Genomic DNA, 18,347 nt, shown 5'->3' with positions numbered 1-18,347 from the left:
GATTTGTTATACTTTGTTGAAACTTCTGAAGAGTGGTAATAAAAGAAGTTGAAGCATAATGCTTGCCTCCTAGTCTTTAATATAATTAATACTTCCTATGCAGATAGCAGGGGTAATCTTTATTAAATTCGGCAATAGCTAGTTCCCTTTTCTTTAAAGCGCCATGAAGCCTCACTTTCATGCTGTAAAGTTTCTGCCCAGTGGTATGTGGCGCTAAATCAATTGTGATAGGAACTCTATTCATGTCCCCACCACTAGTTCCCTCTCTGCCCCCCAGATATGGTGCAGGCCTGGCAGCTAGGAAGGCTTTGGATCAGTCACATGGGGCATGTGTCTTACTAAATGGGCAGACACTTTTTATAAGCAAGATCTACTTTGGTTTTTGGCAGGAGTCTAATGATCTACCCGTTAAATGTGGATTATTTCTTTCAGAAAATCCTTTCCATCTGTGCATTCTTGACATAATACATTGGACACAGTAGACCAGAAATCTTCCTGCCAGCAGCACAGAGTGCCTCACACTCTGCCACCTCAATGTGTAGGACATCAGCTCAAACGGATAAGGAGATATATTCCATGGTCTCGCTGCTGAGACTAAGCAGCAATAGAGGCAATTCTAGCACTGCCTGAGGGGAGTTCATTCCTATGTGGCAGACCACCTCTCTTGCCATCCTCCTTATATCATGGCCACCCTATGCCACACAAAAAATATAGTAACTTCTTTTTGACCTCCTCCCTTTTGATGTTTAGAAGGCATTCAGAGAAACTCTGGGCACGGCACACTCTGGACATAAATTCAAATATAATAAACTGCAAATATACTGCCCAATGGGTATTATAGAAGGTATACTGCCTGATCTAGGACGGCATCAGGCCTGTTCTGTCTCATTGGGGTTACACACAACAGTTTAACAAAAGGGCACATTGATTGCCAATTCTTGTTAGTTTTGGCTCATGTCTGCTGCTTGAGGAGGGAGTGGGATGAAGCAAGTAATCAGTAGGCCTCCACAACTGGTGCCATGTGCAATGTGTCCCTCAGGCCTCACCCTTTCTGGAGAGACACTAAAAGGCACAACCTTCAGTGTTGCTTTCCATCTATTCGGAATTGTAGTCTTTCTTCTCTCTCCATGATTTACAAGCCAGAACCACGAGCTTCGTCTAACAAAGCAGTAAACTATAGAACGCTCTGCATGTATCTTCTGCTGTCACACATAACACCAGACTGTTGACAGTGGGAGAGGAAGGGCGTCCCAGAGTTGGTGGGTGACATGAGACCGTGCCACAGGCCTTCTGCTCATTACGCATCCATCTCCTGTTGGTAACCCACTTTAGGATTTCCCAGAGATCTAGCAGAGAGGAGTGGGAGACACACACAATACATTTGCACTTTCCTTGCCCTACCCGTCTCCTGGATTCCTTTCTGTTTGAAGCACAGCTAAAAAGCAGGGCAGGAGTGAAAGCAGGGAGGCTGTGTGGCTGTCTTCTTGTTGCCCTACCAATAAGGAGAAATGGGAAGGAGTGCATTATCCCTGCTCTCCTATCAACTTGGGTGCTTCCTTGGCCCCACTCCATATCTCAGCATATTATGCTAAAAGATGCCCAATTATGTGAGTACCTGGTGAATGATGGCAAAACTTGGAAAACGACCAGAACACTTGATAAATAGATATAAATGCCCGGCAGATGATGTAAGTCTTTGGGCAAATGTTGGTGGTCCCAAGCAAATTAATTGAGTACCTGTCCTATAATATCAATACCTGGCATGTCTGTGAGTACCCAGGCATTTATGGCAAAACCTGGTATCTGGTGTTAGTGCATGGACAGCTTGCGCGAGTGCCTCGCACATGATATACATGCCCGTCAAATGATGTGAATACTTGGGAATATGATGGTAAAACCTGACATATTTTGTTGGTACTTGGTGATGTGGTGCAAAACTAGGACATGATGGGGGAGTAACTGTCAAATAGCCTATGCACCTAGGCATTTCAAGTCAATGGCCCTCATTACGACCTTGGCGGAGGACCATGGTGCAATTAGCACCATGGTCCATGGCGCTAAGGGTGCAATTCCGCCATGGTGGTTGGCGGACTTACCGCCCCATTCCGACCTTGGCGGGGCGGTAAATCCCCAATCCCCATTTTGCCCTTCCCCATTCCCATTCTTGCCCCATAGGGCATAATGGGAGTGGGGAAGGCGTTAATTACGCCACCGTAAATTACGGTGGCGTAATTAACATCAAGGTCCCTTAGCGCCATGGATTTTAACGCCTGCAAAAAGCAGGCGTTAAACTCACCATGGCGCTAAGGGACCTCGTACTCAGGCGGTAAGGGCCGGCGATGTTTACGCTGGCGTAAACCCCTTACCGCCTGGGTCGTAATGAGGGCCAATGTCTGATAAACAACTTGAGTACTTGGGCAAAGGGTTGTGAGTGCACCATTTATATCATATCATGTCACTACTTGCAAGTGGACTATGGCTCGAGTTCATTGTATATGATGTCAGCACCTATAAAATGATGCTAAAACCGGGCATATGTTTGGAGTGTTTGGACATATTAGGGCAAAACAGGACCAATTAATGGGGCGCACAGATATGTGGTGGCAACAGCTGGAGAACGGTGTGTGTACCTGGGCATATGAATCCAATACTTAGAAAATTGGCGTGAATGTGGGATGAATACAATGGCATTAGATAGCAATACCACGAAAATGGTGAGCGGCCCTCGGCATTTGATGTTGCCAGCATGGAAATGGATGAGTACCTGACATAGGATGGCAGTACCTAGCAGCAAGTGTATCTGAATATTAAGCATCCTAAACTTATGAACACTCGCGTCCCCTGCACACCTCATACACTGATTGAGTAATCAGTCAAGACTTATCTTGATTTGGGAATTATCATTCAGATTTTAAGATCAAACACAGTTTATACATCTACATTCAGTGATTCCATTTGTTATTCAATTTTATCAAACATTTATTTTATGCATCAGAAGAATTCATATTCTCAATATGTACATTTGAACAATCAATATATTAAAAAATGATTTCGAAGTGTTTCGGGAAACAGTTCCCTTCATCAGGAGCAAAGCTTGCATTGCATTCATGAAGTTCATCAATTTTCTAGCTTCAACAGTGTTCTACAAAGTGAGATGAGAAAGAACTTGTGAGTGTGTATCTATAAGGAAATATATAAGTAAATCAGGAATGGCTAATACTTAAATGCCACCTTACAGGAGGATGCATCAGGGACCTCAATAGAAGAGCTTGCTAGTATGGTGTCCCTGCCCAGTCCGAACGTCTGTTTTAGTGATTCACTTCTTCAAGGGTAGCTGGGCTTATGGAATAAATATACGGCAAATGATATGAGTATTTAGGCATTTACTTTTGATACCTGCCAAATGCTGCGCGTACCTGACCACATAATGGCAGTATTTGACATATGCTACTAATAATTGGCATATTATATGACTAGCTAGGGCTCATGACATTACATGATAAACAATAGGATTACTTGGGAATTTGATTGCAAAGTCTGTGATATGAAGGCAATGTATGTATGGCAAATGATGTACTGTCACAATCAGTTCATACAATATGATGGCAAACCCTTGCGCATGGTGGGAATACATGGGATATCGCGGTAATGCTAAGACATTTAATGGTGGCACTTTGGCATATAATGAAAATATCTGTCAAATGTTGAGAGCACCTGGGTAAATGATGCTATATGTCAACATAGAACTTGATTGTTTCTCTTACAGCAGACATCTGACTTTTGCAGTGGCTTAACATGAAAAATAAATGCAAACAGATCTCGCCCATCCTAATGGAGCTGCACTGGCTTCCCACCCCAGAGAGAATACTCTTTAACACTGCCTGTTTTACCTGTAAGGCAACCATCACTCTCACACCCAGCTACCTGGCTGCAAACGGTAGCTCTAGTGAGTCACACTGCTCCAGGAGCCTGGCCCTCGCTAAGCTCACGGTGACACTGGCTGCAAGGGAGCACCTGGAAGCAGGCCTTCTCTTGCTATGCGTCTGCCTACTATCCAGACTCTGCCAATGCTCTTGCAGTTCAGGAAAGAACTTAGACTTCAGTCAATACCTTGATTCCAGCTTTGCTCCTTGCCTTGTCGCATCACATCCAAGCCCCACGGCCGGAACATCCCATGCCACATGCTGTAACCTCCCGCTTACCTCATACAATACTCTCAATGGCACATTATCTGTTTCTCCGTAGCTAGGTGTGCACTATATAAAACACCAAATTGCGACACCAACACAGTGCATTCTAACTGCAGGTAACCTTGTTTGTCAATAACCCGGACCTATAAACTAGGGAACTCTGCCCATCTGAGTTGAGCTCTTGGCAACCAGTCTTTACCATCATAGACTTTGACTTCCTGATATATAGGGGTCCTTTGCCTGGCTCCCCAAGTCACCGTAATGGTTAGATATTGCTTTTTGTGTGCTATAGACCCGGCATTGCCTCGTCCTTTTCCGGTCTCTACCCCACCAGGTGGATGTGATCCCCAGAGCTCTGTGTTCCCATCTTAATGAGTAGCATGGATGTAGATTCGGTGTTGCCAGGCATGTCAGCGACAATCTCTATCTGCCACTTTGCAATCCTTGGCATGTTCTTTCCAACCGCTGTGACTTAGTTAAGAAGATGTCAAGGGTGTCTGGCTACTATGGTGCAAGGTAGCGACTTGCTATCTTCAGTGTGAGGGATGGGGTTCAAATCTCCCATCTCCAGCCAAAGTCACCAACTGCACACCACCGTTCTCGGTGTTGCATGTGTTGTAGGTGAATATATTGTGCAGCAGAAAAGGTCATATTACATCAGAGGGAAGTGTGCTGTGTCACGGGGGGCTGTACATCCTGCATGCTGCAGTTTGCATCCTCTGAGTGTACCACACTGAGATGAATGCAGAGGGAAGTGCGCTGTGTCATGGGGGGCTGTACATCCTGCATGCTGCAGTTTGCATCCTCTGAGTGTACCACACTGAGATGAATGCAGAGGGAAGTGCGCTGTGTCACGGGGGGCTGTACATCCAGCATGCTGCAGTTTGCATCCTCTGAGTGTACCACACTGAGATGAATGCAGAGGGAAGTGCGCTGTGTCACGGGGGGCTGTACATCCTGCATGCTGCAGTTTGCATCCTCTGAGTGTACCACACTGAGATGAATGCAGAGGGAAGTGCGCTGTGTCACGTGGGGGGGGGTGCACATCCTGCATGCTGCAGTTTGCATCCTCTGAGTGTACCACACTGAGATGAATGCAGAGGGAAGTGCGCTGTGTCACGGGGGGCTGTACATCATGCATGCTGCAGTTTGCATCCTCTGAGTGTACCACACTGAGATGAATGCAGAGGGAAGTGCGCTGTGTCACGGGGGGCTGTACATCCTGCATGCTGCAGTTTGCATCCTCTAAGTGTACCACACTGAGATGAATGCACAGGGAAGTGCGCTGTGTCACGGGGGGCTGTACATCATGCATGCTGCAGTTTGCATCCTCTGAGTGTACCACACTGAGATGAATGCAGAGGGAAGTGCGCTGTGTCACGGGGGGGCTGTACATCCTGCATGCTGCAGTTTGCATCCTCTGAGTGTACCACACTGAGATGAATGCAGAGGGAAGTGCGCTGTGTCACGGGGGGCTGTACATCCTGCATGCTGCAGTTTGCATCCTCTGAGTGTACCACACTGAGATGAATGCAGAGGGAAGTGCGCTGTGTCACGGGGGGCTGTACATCCTGCATGCTGCAGTTTGCATCCTCTGAGTGTACCACACTGAGATGAATGCAGAGGGAAGTGCGCTGTGTCACGGGGGCTGTACATCCTGCATGCTGCAGTTTGCATCTTCTGAGTGTACCACACTGAGATGAATGCAGAGGGAAGTGCGCTGTGTCACGGGGGGCTGTACATCCAGCATGCTGCAGTTTGCATCCTCTGAGTGTACCACACTGAGATGAATGCAGAGGGAAGTGCGCTGTGTCACGGGGGCTGTACATCATGCATGCTGCAGTTTGCTTCCTCTGAATGTACCACACTGAGATGAATGCAGAGGGAAGTGCGCTCTGTCACGGGGGGCTGTACATTCTGCATGCTGCAGTTTGCATCCTCTGAGTGTACCACACTGAGATGAATGCAAGTTATGTATAATATCCCTGATTGGGTCCACGTGTTTGGTGACAACAAATAGATTTCACAGTGTCGTTTCGCGGGTCTAGGTTTATGTGACGGTCTTTGGGGGAACCCAGACCTCTGATGGAGTGCCTAAGTCATACACCTGTTTTCTTACACCTGCATTTTGGTTTCTCTTGCAGATCTGCTTCGCGATGCCCTGAACAATGCATCGTCCATCTCCACTACCAAGGTAAGCTGCTCCAGTGCAAAGGTTCATGGGTTCAAATGAAGCATGCATTGCCCCAGCGAGATAAATATGTCATGATGGTCCTCCAGTAAAGAAAGGGTAGGCCTTCCCATCAGTCACTGAAGCTGACCGGATTAAAAGAGCCAGGTGTGGGCTTGACAGAGGTCGAGGGAACAGAGAATAATGACAACAAAAGGACAGAGCGCCTCATTATGAGTTGGGCGGTACGGGTTTGTTGCAGCAGTATTATTGTATACTGCCGCTTTACTGCACCGCCCAACTATGAGTTGGGTGGAAAGTTGGAGGAGTCACCATGAGCTGGAGGTAAATCCATCAACTGTCCGATTTCAGTGGAATTATTACTTCAGTCATTCCGGCAAAATCCAGCATGGAGTCCTATGGACACCAAATGGGGACTAAAACCACCACTGCGACTTGTAATCTGGCGGTAATACTGCCAGACCAAGTGGCGGCCGAGAAACCACCAAACTTATAATGAGGCCCAGAGATAGAACGGTAAAATCAGGTTTGAGACAAAAAGAGGGCCTTGTGAACAGAAGAAATGTTAAGGCAAAAGGGTAGAAGTAAAGAAAAAAAGAAAAAAGAAAAAATGAAAAAAGAGGGCACGAGTGTGCAAAGGGAAACAAGCAAAAAAAGACTAGGCAAGAAGATGAAAGAATATCAATGAAAAGGGAAAAAGGGAACAAATCGAGCCAAGACAGGGAAAAGAAATGACAACACCGCAAGGTAAAAATGAAATGATGAGGGGGTAGACAAATAGGAGTATGATCAAGAAAAAAAGAGAGTGAAATTAAAAAGGAATGGAAACACCTATGGGAAGAGGGAAAATGAAATAAAGGGGGAGGTCAAAAGGAGGAAGAGACGGGGAGCAGGAGAAAGCAAGTGCTCCAAAGAGAAGGGGGGGGGTAAGTACAGAAGGCAAGAGGGTGCTCCAAGAGCAAACACGTGACGGTAGGAGTACGAGGCACATTGATAGATGAGATGAAGAGACCGAGGGTGAAATAGGAAGACAATTCAAGGGAAAGAGTGGGAAGAGGGTGCAGAGAAGCACACACGCATGGAGAGAAGTGGGGCAAGAGAAAATGAACCTGAGCGAGGCGAAAGAGAAACTGGAAGGACACAGGTGAGAGAGAAACAAGCAGAGAAGATCACAGAATGCGAAGCAGAAGCTGCGCGAGTTGGAGCAGCAATGACAAGAAGTGGAGAGCAATGCGAGAGAATAGGTGGCGGATGCGAGAAGGAGGCAAAGACATCAAGGTGGGGGATGAGAGGAGAGTTGGACAACGTATGAGGCTAAGCTGAGAGAAGGGGAGAGATAGAAGTGACGCTAAACTGAGAGACTTGGAGAGATAGCAGTGAGGCTAAGCTGAGAGACGGGGAGAGATAGAAGTGAGGCTAAACCGAGAGACTTGGAGAGATAGCAGTGAGGCTAAGCTGAGAGACGGGGAGAGATAGAAGTGAGGCTAAACCGAGAGACTTGGAGAGATAGCAGTGAGGCTAAGCTGAGAGAAGGGGAGAGATATAAGTGAGGTTAAACCGAGAGACTTGGAGAGATAGCAGTGAGGCTAAGCTGAGAGACGGGGAGAGATAGAAGTGAGGCTAAAGCGAGACACTTGGAGCGATAGCAGTGAGGCTAAGCTGAAAGAAGGGGAGAGAAAGAAGTGAGGCTAAACCGAGAGACTTGGAGAGATAGCAATGAGGCTAAGCTGAGTGACGGGGAGAGATAGAAGTGAGGCTAAACCGAGAGACTTGGAGAGATAGCAGTGAGGCTAAGCTGAGAGAAGGGGAGAGATAGAAGTGAGGCTAAACCGAGAGACTTGGAGAGATAGCAGTGAAGCTAAGCTGAGAGAAGGGGAGAGATAGAAGTGAGGCTAAACCGAGAGACTTGGAGAGATAGCAGTGAGGCTAAACTGAGAGAAGGGGAGAGATAGAAGTGAGGCTAAACCGAGAGACTTGGAGAGATAGCAGTGAGGCTAAGCTGAGAGAAGGGGAAAGATAGAAGTGAGGCTAAACCGAGGGACTTGGAGAGATAGCAGTGAGGCTAAGCTGAGAGAAGGGGAGAGATAGAAGTGAAGCTAAACCAAGAGACTTGGAGAGATAGCAGTGAGGCTAAGCTGAGAGACGGGGAGAGATAGAAGTGAGACTAAGATGAGAGACTGGGAGAGATAGCAGTGAGGCTAAACTGAGAGAAGGGGAGAGATAGAAGTGAGGCTAAGCTGAGCGAAGGGGAGAGATAGAAGTGAGGCTAAATTGAGAGACTGCGAGAGATAGCAGTGAGAAAGGAAGCTAGGAGTGCATTCCAGGGAGAAAGGCACAGGTGGAAGGGAAACTAACAGAGATGCAGAGATATGAGAATGAGATACTGATGCAGGTGGGCAAGTGACACAAGCAGCAATCGGAAGGTGAAAGAGAGGTACTTTTGTATTAACACCCGGTTGCTCCTGCTTCTAAGCATTGTAATTCACATTTTCATTATTACCCAATTTAATTATACTCAATTTATTGACTTTGTGAGGAAAGGCTGAGGCAAGCAGTGCGCTGCAGGTTGGACACACGCATCTGGGCCGAGCTTTTAACTTGCTGAGCTACCATACCGGTGTACATGTCATCATCATTAAGGCAGGTGTGCACAACTTGCACGAAGAAAGCAAGAATGAGTAAAGAGAGCAAAGTACATTTGAGGAAGAAGCGGCCGTATTCCCCGCCTGTGCCGAGTGGCGTTTTTCTGCAAAGCATTTTCGACCATTTCTTGCCCACTTTCGTTTTGCAAGAAACTTGCAGGTGGTAAATATGTGTAAGGGACAGTAATCAGAGTGTGCCGGGGCGGTGCTCCTATGCTTTTTTTAATTGAGTTTTGCTGTTCCTATACTTTTATTTAATAAGAAATCGTTCCGGAACGGTTTTGTTTCACTGCACTGAACGTTCCCCTGACCGGCAGCCGCATGTGTTGGGGGCTTGGGGGGGGCGTGGCGATGGGGCTTGTGGGGAGCGGCCAGAAGTGAACATAGTTCCACTCATTCTTTTCGTACACTTCGACCGCTGGTAAGGGATATGGTAAAGGGGGGAAAGGGGTTGCAAGGTGTTGCGCAGGTGGTCTCCACCTGCTGTTTGTGGTTAAAAAAAGGTGGCACATTCCACGAGAGAAAAGAAATCGAGCATAAGGCCAATTCGGCCAAAAAACGGCAAACATTCCTAGATCTTGGAATGGGAGCAGAGGTGCCTGTTACGCAAAGCATTAGATGGACCTGGGCACGGAAAGTAGGTGAGAAAAGCAGAGGGGCTTGTGTGTGAGAGAACGGAAGGGGCTTTGTTTTAAATGATGCAGAGCCTGACATGAATATGTAAAAAGCGTGGATACAAGTTGTACACGACGCACATCACTTTCAATGATTTGTATAGGAGAGCGGGGACACATATTCCAACCTACAAATCCCCCACCCCATACACTCCAGCGTACGGTTTGTACTGCATCTCCGCCAGCATCTGATGCTGATGCTGGTGGGAATGCATGGATTCTATGGAATCCGCCAGCTTTTATCATCTACTAAAGCTGGTGGATTCCATAGAATCCATGTCGACGGAGCCCATTTCAAATGAAAGAGGAAAGTGCCTGGAGAGAAACGCTTGCAAACAGGTCACCCCGGAGCAGTTTTCATCATTTGCACTTAGGAGTGCAAAAGGAAGGTGTAAAACGGTGGCAGAAGCGCCTTTACACCTCCCCTTTGCACTCCGGAGTGCAAAGTGAATACACACTGCCTGCCATTTACTAAGCCAGCAAAGGTAGGACCGGAACGAGTATCCCGCAATACTTAACATTCTTCAACACATCAGCAACTGAGTAGACATAAGACGCTTCTCAAAGCTGTCTACTCCATTTGCAGGAAGATGATTTGTTGGCTAGGTAAGATATGGCTTTAGTGCTGAACAGCAGATTTAATCTCGTTATGCATAACCACAAGCTGCGTACCTGTGCCAAAAAATGATTACAGTCAGGTGACTATATCACAGGCTCTTTTGAAATGCTTATTTTTTTAAAAATGAAGAGCGCTTGAGTTGCTCCCTGTCAGGTGTTAGATCTTCAGCCCGCCACAGCGTGATGTGAAACCTGCAGTCCTTTGCCAGGCTATTATGCAAGTCTATGCAAAAAGGACGAGCATACTCGTCCTTGGCACTTAAGGGGTTAAAGCCAGGAGTGCCCAAAGCCTGAGTGCTTGTAGAGTTATGCCTTGCCCAGATGGGTGCATCCAATTTCTGAGGAATCAAGTGCAGCTGGTGCGGGGACGTGTGATAGCGCTAGAGAGATGCGCTTTGCAATAGTGTCATTAATGATGGCCGCCGTTAGGCATGAGGTCACCATGCACAGGGGAGTTGCGCGTGCAGGGTAAAGTGTTAGGGCCTGTAGAGGTGAGAGTGTCAGTAAGGGAGAGGAGGGGTAACAGACACAGTACAGTGCATGTAGCGTGGTTCAACCATGTGCTAGGCATCACTTCCAATAAAAACAGATGCTGCCTGGCCTGGATGAACCCATTCTCCAATCGGCCTTAGCTGAGAAGTTGAGAAGCTGAGAAGTAGAATTTTGAACCAGTAAAGTACAGCGCTGAATTCTTCGAGCATTTTATATTTTAAGAATGTAGTTCATAGATTGGACTTCATTGACACAGAACAATTGTGGTATAGACTGTTGAGTGGCCACCCCACTTCGGTGGCAATTGCAGTTGTGGGTTTTATCAGGAAGCACAATTTAGAAGATTGTGTTTTGATAAAATTAGATTGAAATAATGAAATGTTTGTGTAATTCAGGTGCCATGTATTAGAGTGGGAGGAGGGTGCGGTGACGCTCTCTTCTTTTATGTATCTTTTAATCTGTATGTGTATTGTGTTTTACATTTCAGGTTTCTTTCTTTCTTGTTTTGGGAAATGTTGAAAGTATTTTAGCCATATGCAATACATCATTTTGAAAAAAGATACATTGAATTTGGTTTAAGGTGGGCTCATATGAAGGTAGATGGGGGGCTCAATTGAGATGAAATAACCAAGAGTGGGTTTTTGAGTGGACTTTTCTGTGCCAGTCCCGAGTATGTATGTATTTTCTGAAGGGCCGCTCCTCTTCTGCTGTGCAAAGATGTTAAGGTAGCGAGTTCCATAGCGTGGTTTCAAGGTAGAAGAGGGAAGGCCCTCCTTGGCGTTTCCGGTTGAACGCTTGGTACCATTACCAGGGCATCATTGCTGGATTGGCAGAACCCTCAATGGTTTGTCAGGAGCAGATTTCCTTCGGATAGGCTCTGGGCCCCTATCATGGAATGTGCAATGGGTGACGCACAGAGTTTTTGAGTGAATCCTCCCTTTGCTTGGAAGCCAGTGGAGGGTTCATATGGTTGGGGTAATGTTTTTGTATCGTCAGCATCAGTCCGGCTGCTGTGTTTTGGACTCTTTGTTGTCTGTTGAGTACATATTCTGGAAGCCCAAGGGCAAGAATGTTAACTTAATCTAGACTTGAGCGTGAAAGTGCTACGACTGCCACGGTTCTGTGTGTAAAGTCAACGTATGGAATGATTCAGGTAGAAGGAGCAGCTCCTTACCATGGTTTTGGCCTATGGTTCCAGTGTAACACCACTGTCCATCAGGCATCCAAGATGTCAGACGCTTGTCATAGGCAGAGGACACGTTACAATTACTTTGGACCTTCTGATATGGTAGTGTGGCCAGTATTGGTAGGGTTGAGTTTCAGTCTGTTTGTAGTCATCCATGAGTCAACTTGTGTGAGGCAAGTGCTGAGAACCAGTGCGTTTGTTGTTGCTGAGCTTGCCAATGATTTTGGTATCATCTGAGTAGTTGAAGTACGTGCAGTCTGGTTGATTAATGAGTTCCAGAGATGCCTCATGTAAATGTTGGATAAGAAAGCGAGAGATCGAATTCTGCCTCAGGTTAGGTTGTAGGGATATAATTTGGAAGGGGCCATGTTTGTTGTTTTGCTCCTTTCAGTAAGAAATTAGGTGATCCAGCAAAGAAAGTTTCCTTTTAAGCGAATGTGCTCTAGTCTTTTTACCAGAGTCCAATGGCTCATAGTCTCAAAGGCAGCAGAGATATCCAGCAGAACGAGTGCACTCGATGGACAGGCATCTGTGTTGTTCTTTAGATGCCCTATATCGAAAACAGTGTGGATTCTGGTCCTCTCATTGGTCTGGATCTGTGTTTTCAATCCAATAGGAAGCTGCTGTCTTCATCGTGTTCTCATCGCTGCTGGTGGATACATTTAGCAAGGAGTTTAGTGGTGCAAGGTGTGTTGGAGATTGGTTGGTAGTTTGCTGGGTTATTGAAGTCAGCCAAAGAACCTTCGCACAAAGGTGCAACAAATGCTGTTTTGAAGCCTTGCAGAACAGTGCTTTTTCCTATGGATGTGTTGAGGAGGGCTAAGAAGGTGGACGCTGGTTGGGGTACCTCAGTTCATTCTTTGTTGACATTGGTGGGGTATGCTTCTTCCAGTGATGCTGGTGGACTGCTGGCCTTGACTATGGTGAAGAGTTGCAGGTGGTGAAGGGACGGGACGCTGGTAATGTCTGGGCGAGTGGTTTTGCTGGTATTGTTGACATTGATGGAATGGACTCTTTCCTGCCCAGGTGGTCTTGTGTTTGTTGAATTTTGTTGCTGCAATGTGCTGCAATGGATTCGTAGATTTCCTGAGATAGTGTTGATGCTGAGGTGCAGTCTGCAGAGTTGTAGAATTTGAAATTGATTTTGAAGATTTCCTTCTGTGTGTGTTGTCACAATGTACTCTAATATGTGGGCGATGTGCTACCACATGCTACTTTGGGGTTCTGGTTGGTGTGGTGGCGCATGGCATTTTGGCGCCCCAGTGTTTTCTTTTCTATTTTATGTTTGTTTTCTCTGTTCACATTCACTCCCTATTGAATATATGAATATTTAGTCAGTTGAAGTAGTGTTAATGCGGTCTAAAGGAAAACCCATGAGAACAATGGACTCCTATGTTTGGCAATGTAAACCTGGCCACGACAGGAGGTCCATTTGCTGATCGATAATTAGGAATGTAATCAGGCAGAGGCGATCAGGTATTGAATAGGTCGGATGTGGAGCTCCCTAACTCAATCGATCAATAACAGACGTGCAATAGAATCGATGCCTTCACCTTAAGACCAGCACATTCGGCTGAAACAGCACACTTGTCATACAGCACCAAATTACCTTTAAAGACTTAATTATGGAAGGAGGCAGCTACTCTCATCGTGGCTTCTACTTTGTGAACGAATACTGTGCAAAGTCAATGCATATGTGACCTAAGCTCAAACAGCTAAGCTGCCATCACTTTATGGGGTGGTCAAACTGGGAGTATCATGGCTCTGTTAAAAAGGTGGGAACAATGAGATTCCCAAAACAGCAATGCACAGGGATCATTGACCGCGAACCTGGATTTTACTGCGGCTGCCGAATGCGAAATACGCCAGTTTTACCAAAGTGGGTGAACACTCAGAATGTCAAACTGTGAATTTGCAAAATAGGTTTGTAATTGCATTGTAAAATTGGGAATATAATGGGATTGTGCAAACTGGCACTATGGTGGGGTAGTTAAAAACGTAGTATGCTGGGGTTGTAAAACTGGGAGTATACTGGGTTTGCTAAAATGGGAATGTTCTCGGTTGGTCAAACTGAAAATATACTGGGACTGTTAGAACTGAGAATGTCAAACTGAGAGTTCACTGAGGGCATTAATATGGTGCTGAGGTGTGCTGCAGTCTGTTTTGGAGAGTCTGTCCTTGCTCTCAGTGTTTCCCAAAAGGTGGAGTCACCTTACAAAACCTACACCCCAGCGTGGAGCTGTGCTGCTGAGGTGTGCTGCAGTCTGTTTTGGAGAGTCTGTCCTTGTTCTCAGTGTTTCCCAGAAGGCGGAGTCACCTTACAAAACCTACACCCCAGCGTGGAGTTGTGCTGCTGAGGTGTGCTGCAGTCTGTTTTGGAGAGTCTGTCCTTGTTCTCAGTGTTTCCCAGAAGGCGGAGTCACCTTTCAAAACCTACACCCCAGCGCGGAGCTGTGCTGGTGAGGTGTGCTGCAGTCTGCAGTATGCTGCAGGGAGGACGCCAGCAAGGTGTGGTGTTCTGGATGACTGAAGTATGGCGAGGTAAGAACCTTAAAACTAAAGGCTGTGTTGGAGGTGGACGGTGAATACTTTGGACGCTGCCCGAGTGTTTATAGCTCTCCCCCCGCTTCCCTGTTTCAGTCTGCTCGCTAACTGTGTTGCCTCTTGACAGGGATAGTGATCGTGACCTTCTTAGCCCAATAGGCTGTGTGATCCGGAACCCCACATTATGGCCAATGGTCCCTGCACTCGCCGGCAAGTTAAGATCAGAGATGAGGAAGCGCACATCAAGCGAGTGCACCATTGAGTGCTGTTAGCTGTCCTGCTGGTCCCGCTGCTCTGCTGAAATTCTGCGTGGATATTTTTATGCAACTCAGAAAAGCCTGGGAAATTGTGTTTGGAATTTTGCATCTGCGAGTAACCACGCCCCCTTCAGCAGACCAGGAAGTACTTAAGGCAAGTGCATCATTGAGTGATGTTAGCTGTCCTGCTGATCCCGCTGCTGTGCTGAAATTCTATGTGGATAATTTTATGCAACTCAGAAAAGCCTGGGAAATTGTGTTTGGAATTTTGCATCTGCGAGTAACCACGCCCCCTTCAGCAGACCAGGAAGTACTTAAGGCAAGTGCATCATTGAGTGATGTTAGCTGTCCTGCTGATCCCGCTGCTGTGCTGAAATTCTATGTGGATAATTTTATGCAACTCAGAAAAGCCTGGGAAATTGTGTTTGGAATTTTGCATGGTATGAGGAGCAATAGTAGAGACTAATTATAACAGTAACACTTTTATGTATTTTGTTTGACTAACGCCCTTCTTGTTTTATTCTTTTAGCATGAGTAGCCACACAGCCTTAAGCAGACCAGGAAGTACTTAAGGCAAGCAAGTGCACCATTGAGTGCTGTTAGCTGTTTGCTGGTTAGCTGGATTAGGTGAGCTGTTCCCCTGTCGGTACATATATTGGTGCCTCGACCCTGCTATGTCTCTTTTCCTCTTAGTGCAGGAGTCAGATAGTAAGCTAACAACAACAATCGGTATAGGCTAAGTAAATGAAGTTTCACTCACTAGTGAACAGGCCCGCCCCGGGCGAGATTCCACAACTGCGGCTGCGCCGTAGGTCTGCATAGCCTCCATCCCCCATCCTGCGTCTTGTGTTTACAAGTCAGGTTCCCACGTGAGGTCGTCAAGTTGCCTCGCTATTTGTTCGATAATCCATTCACGCGAGTCTTACGTCCTACGTGTGCACATACTGAGCTATGGAAACTATGTCTGTCTGTCTGTCCCTCCATTGATCTCCCTGAGCCCCCAAGGATACCCCTCGACCGTACCCATTTTACCAGGCAGCATAGAACTCGTATTCCGAAAACTTTTGTGAAACCGCACAGGGTGTCCAAAGGGAAGACACTGACCACCTACTTTAGTAACCGCAATGCTCTCGGTAGAAGAAACGGCGGCAATTCATGAAATCGAAGCCGACTTGAATGTAGCACTGGGATGTTTGGGTACTAAGCCGCTGACATATGTGATAAGTGTTGATATATCATGTACCCCACAGGACAAGATGAATGTATATTTCGGTATATTTCTGTAACATTGTAAGCCTCGCATATTCTTTCTGCCTGCACCCTGCTGCCCCTGGGTATGGAGCGCCATATAAATAAATAAACAAACAAACAAACAATGTAGAGGGAAATAGGAATGATCTAGTTGAAACTATGAATAATACAGTTAACCCTTTGAAAAAAGCATTTAAACCCCCATAGTAGTAAATAACGACTGCGAGCGCCTACATAATAATTATGCTGAGGTCAATATACAGCTATTACCCAAATACCCGACTGTGAGAATTCCGACTGGCCCTACGATAGACAGTGCAAGCAATATAGCACGTGCAAGCTGGGATTCATTATGCGGAGTCAGATGTGCCATTAGGAGACACTCTGCCAGCAGAAAGTACGCAACAGTTGATTGCATCCAACGAAGCACCCAACCCTAATATTAACTCCTCACTTGCTGTAAAGGATAGTAATAGATCATTAGCAAGCACCAACATGTCCGGAGTAGATTTAAACGACCATCATTATACAAAATAATCTACATATGCAGGGCCACCTATCAAGGAGGAGATGGGAAGCGGGATAAGTGAGGGGACTAATTCGCCCAAATAAAGCCCCATAGACCCATATGACAACCTAAGGGCAGACAATCAAGAAGTGTCATCCTCCGATATTGAAAACGATAGTATGTCATCAACAGAGATCTTTAACATCTTTGAAAATCTGCTGACAATGATAGCAGAAAAGTGTGAACGAACAGAGAGTAAAATTGACGTTCAATCAGTTTTATTACAAAAAAGCATCAATAGAGGGAGGAAAAGGTACAGAGAGCAAGAGACTAATGCGACAATAATTGAATGCCTTCAGGTGGACGAGACTAGAAGTAAAATCCTAAACACGATTCACTCTGACACCATAATACTACCAAATACTCTTAGTAACATTCACTCAAAAAAAGGCAAAAAGAAACTGATAGCCCAAGCGATCATGTATAGTAATCTAAAGAATAGACATAAGAATGCTTGTGTATTATTAGATGCCAATGTGATTTCTACTATATAATAAATAATAATAATAATAAGAAAAGCAAAACTAAAGATAGCAAAGGGAAAGTGGGCAAGATAGCCTCGCAAGGCACCTTTCAAACACAAACAATAAGGAAAGCTAAAACAAAAAGAGGGACTTAAACCAAAACAGAAGCGATATTGGAAGACACAGAATGCCTGTTCATTAGTGAACAGGGTCCCAGTAAAAATGACGATCAGCGAGAAGCGTTTGGAGGCGATTGCAATTCAAACAGGAACGGTGACCCCAGTCGAACCCCCTAATAAATTTACCATGAAAGAAGTTTGCTCTGAAAACCTAGCTAACAATCAGATCCTAGATAGCTTAGAAATCAAAGCACTCCAATTACTACCTATGTTGACTGTAGATCATGTCCCTCCTTTGAATCGTACTTACATTTGGCAGTTGTTCAATTCAGTAGTAGCTCTTAGAGTAATCTGCTCAGAGGACATTAAAATAGGCGATCAGGTAGATCACTCATCTGTATCTGTATCAAACATCTGGTTTACATCAGAGACCACCTTAGAGTACATCATGAATTATGAAGCAGAATTCAAAGAACTAGGCTATAGTTGCAAAATAGTGACCATCCGATCACAGAAAATGAGACCGCCTATAAATATGAACATTAGGGCGACTGATCCCCCGTCTTCTGTAGCAAGCAGTTGAAGAAATGGTGTCTAAACAAGTAGAGAAGAAACAAACATAAGTAAACAGCCGCAACATAATATGATGCCCACTAAAAGTGGAAATAAAGAGAACATCGAAGGCTACTGGCAGTGGTTACCCGTGGTCTTTAAGGCACCTTTGCTCCTGGAATACGCGAGGCCATACACATGTAACGGCAGAGGATGGCCTTTTAGTTTAATAAACCTGTTCTGGATGGTGGCCTTGCAGGAAACCTGGTTGCTAGCAATTTCCAACATAGATGGTCGTAGTACGATACATCGGGCATAAGTCAAAGGCCCGAAAGGCAGACAGAAGGGTGGACTTTGTATTTCAGCTTGCCATCCATGGTCTTTCAAAGAATAAAATGCACCTCGCCAATGGTTATGGCTGCCTCTGCGACATTGTAAAATAAAGTAGTGAATATCATGAGCATTTATGATCCACCAGGAACAGTGGCAACTAATTAGAATGTAAAAACGGTCAAAAATCTACTTGAACTATGTAATCCCACTTTGCCACTTTTACTCGTGGGTGACCTTAATGCTAACATTGGTAATGGGTAGATGAA

At 45.7% G+C, this 18,347-nt stretch overlaps 1 protein-coding gene across 3 annotated transcripts in view; it reads left to right on the top strand.

The window, feature by feature from the left end:
• Positions 1-18,347, top strand: part of PROM2 (prominin 2) — a 531,075-nt gene that overhangs the window by 69,336 nt on the left and 443,392 nt on the right. For all 3 annotated transcript variants that reach the window (XM_069619114.1, XM_069619113.1, XM_069619112.1), the window contains exon 2: positions 6,335-6,384. In XM_069619114.1, coding sequence (XP_069475215.1) covers positions 6,335-6,384 — 50 coding nt within the window. The remainder of the gene's footprint in view (positions 1-6,334; positions 6,385-18,347) is intronic.

The sequence above is a fragment of the Ambystoma mexicanum genome, chromosome 10 (genome assembly GCF_040938575.1).
Source record: "Ambystoma mexicanum isolate Mex_15411 chromosome 10, UKY_AmexF1_1, whole genome shotgun sequence".
Classification (NCBI taxonomy): Eukaryota; Metazoa; Chordata; class Amphibia; order Caudata; family Ambystomatidae; genus Ambystoma; species Ambystoma mexicanum.
Note: the sequence above shows the minus strand (reverse complement) of the source record. Positions and strands in the feature narration are given on the sequence as shown.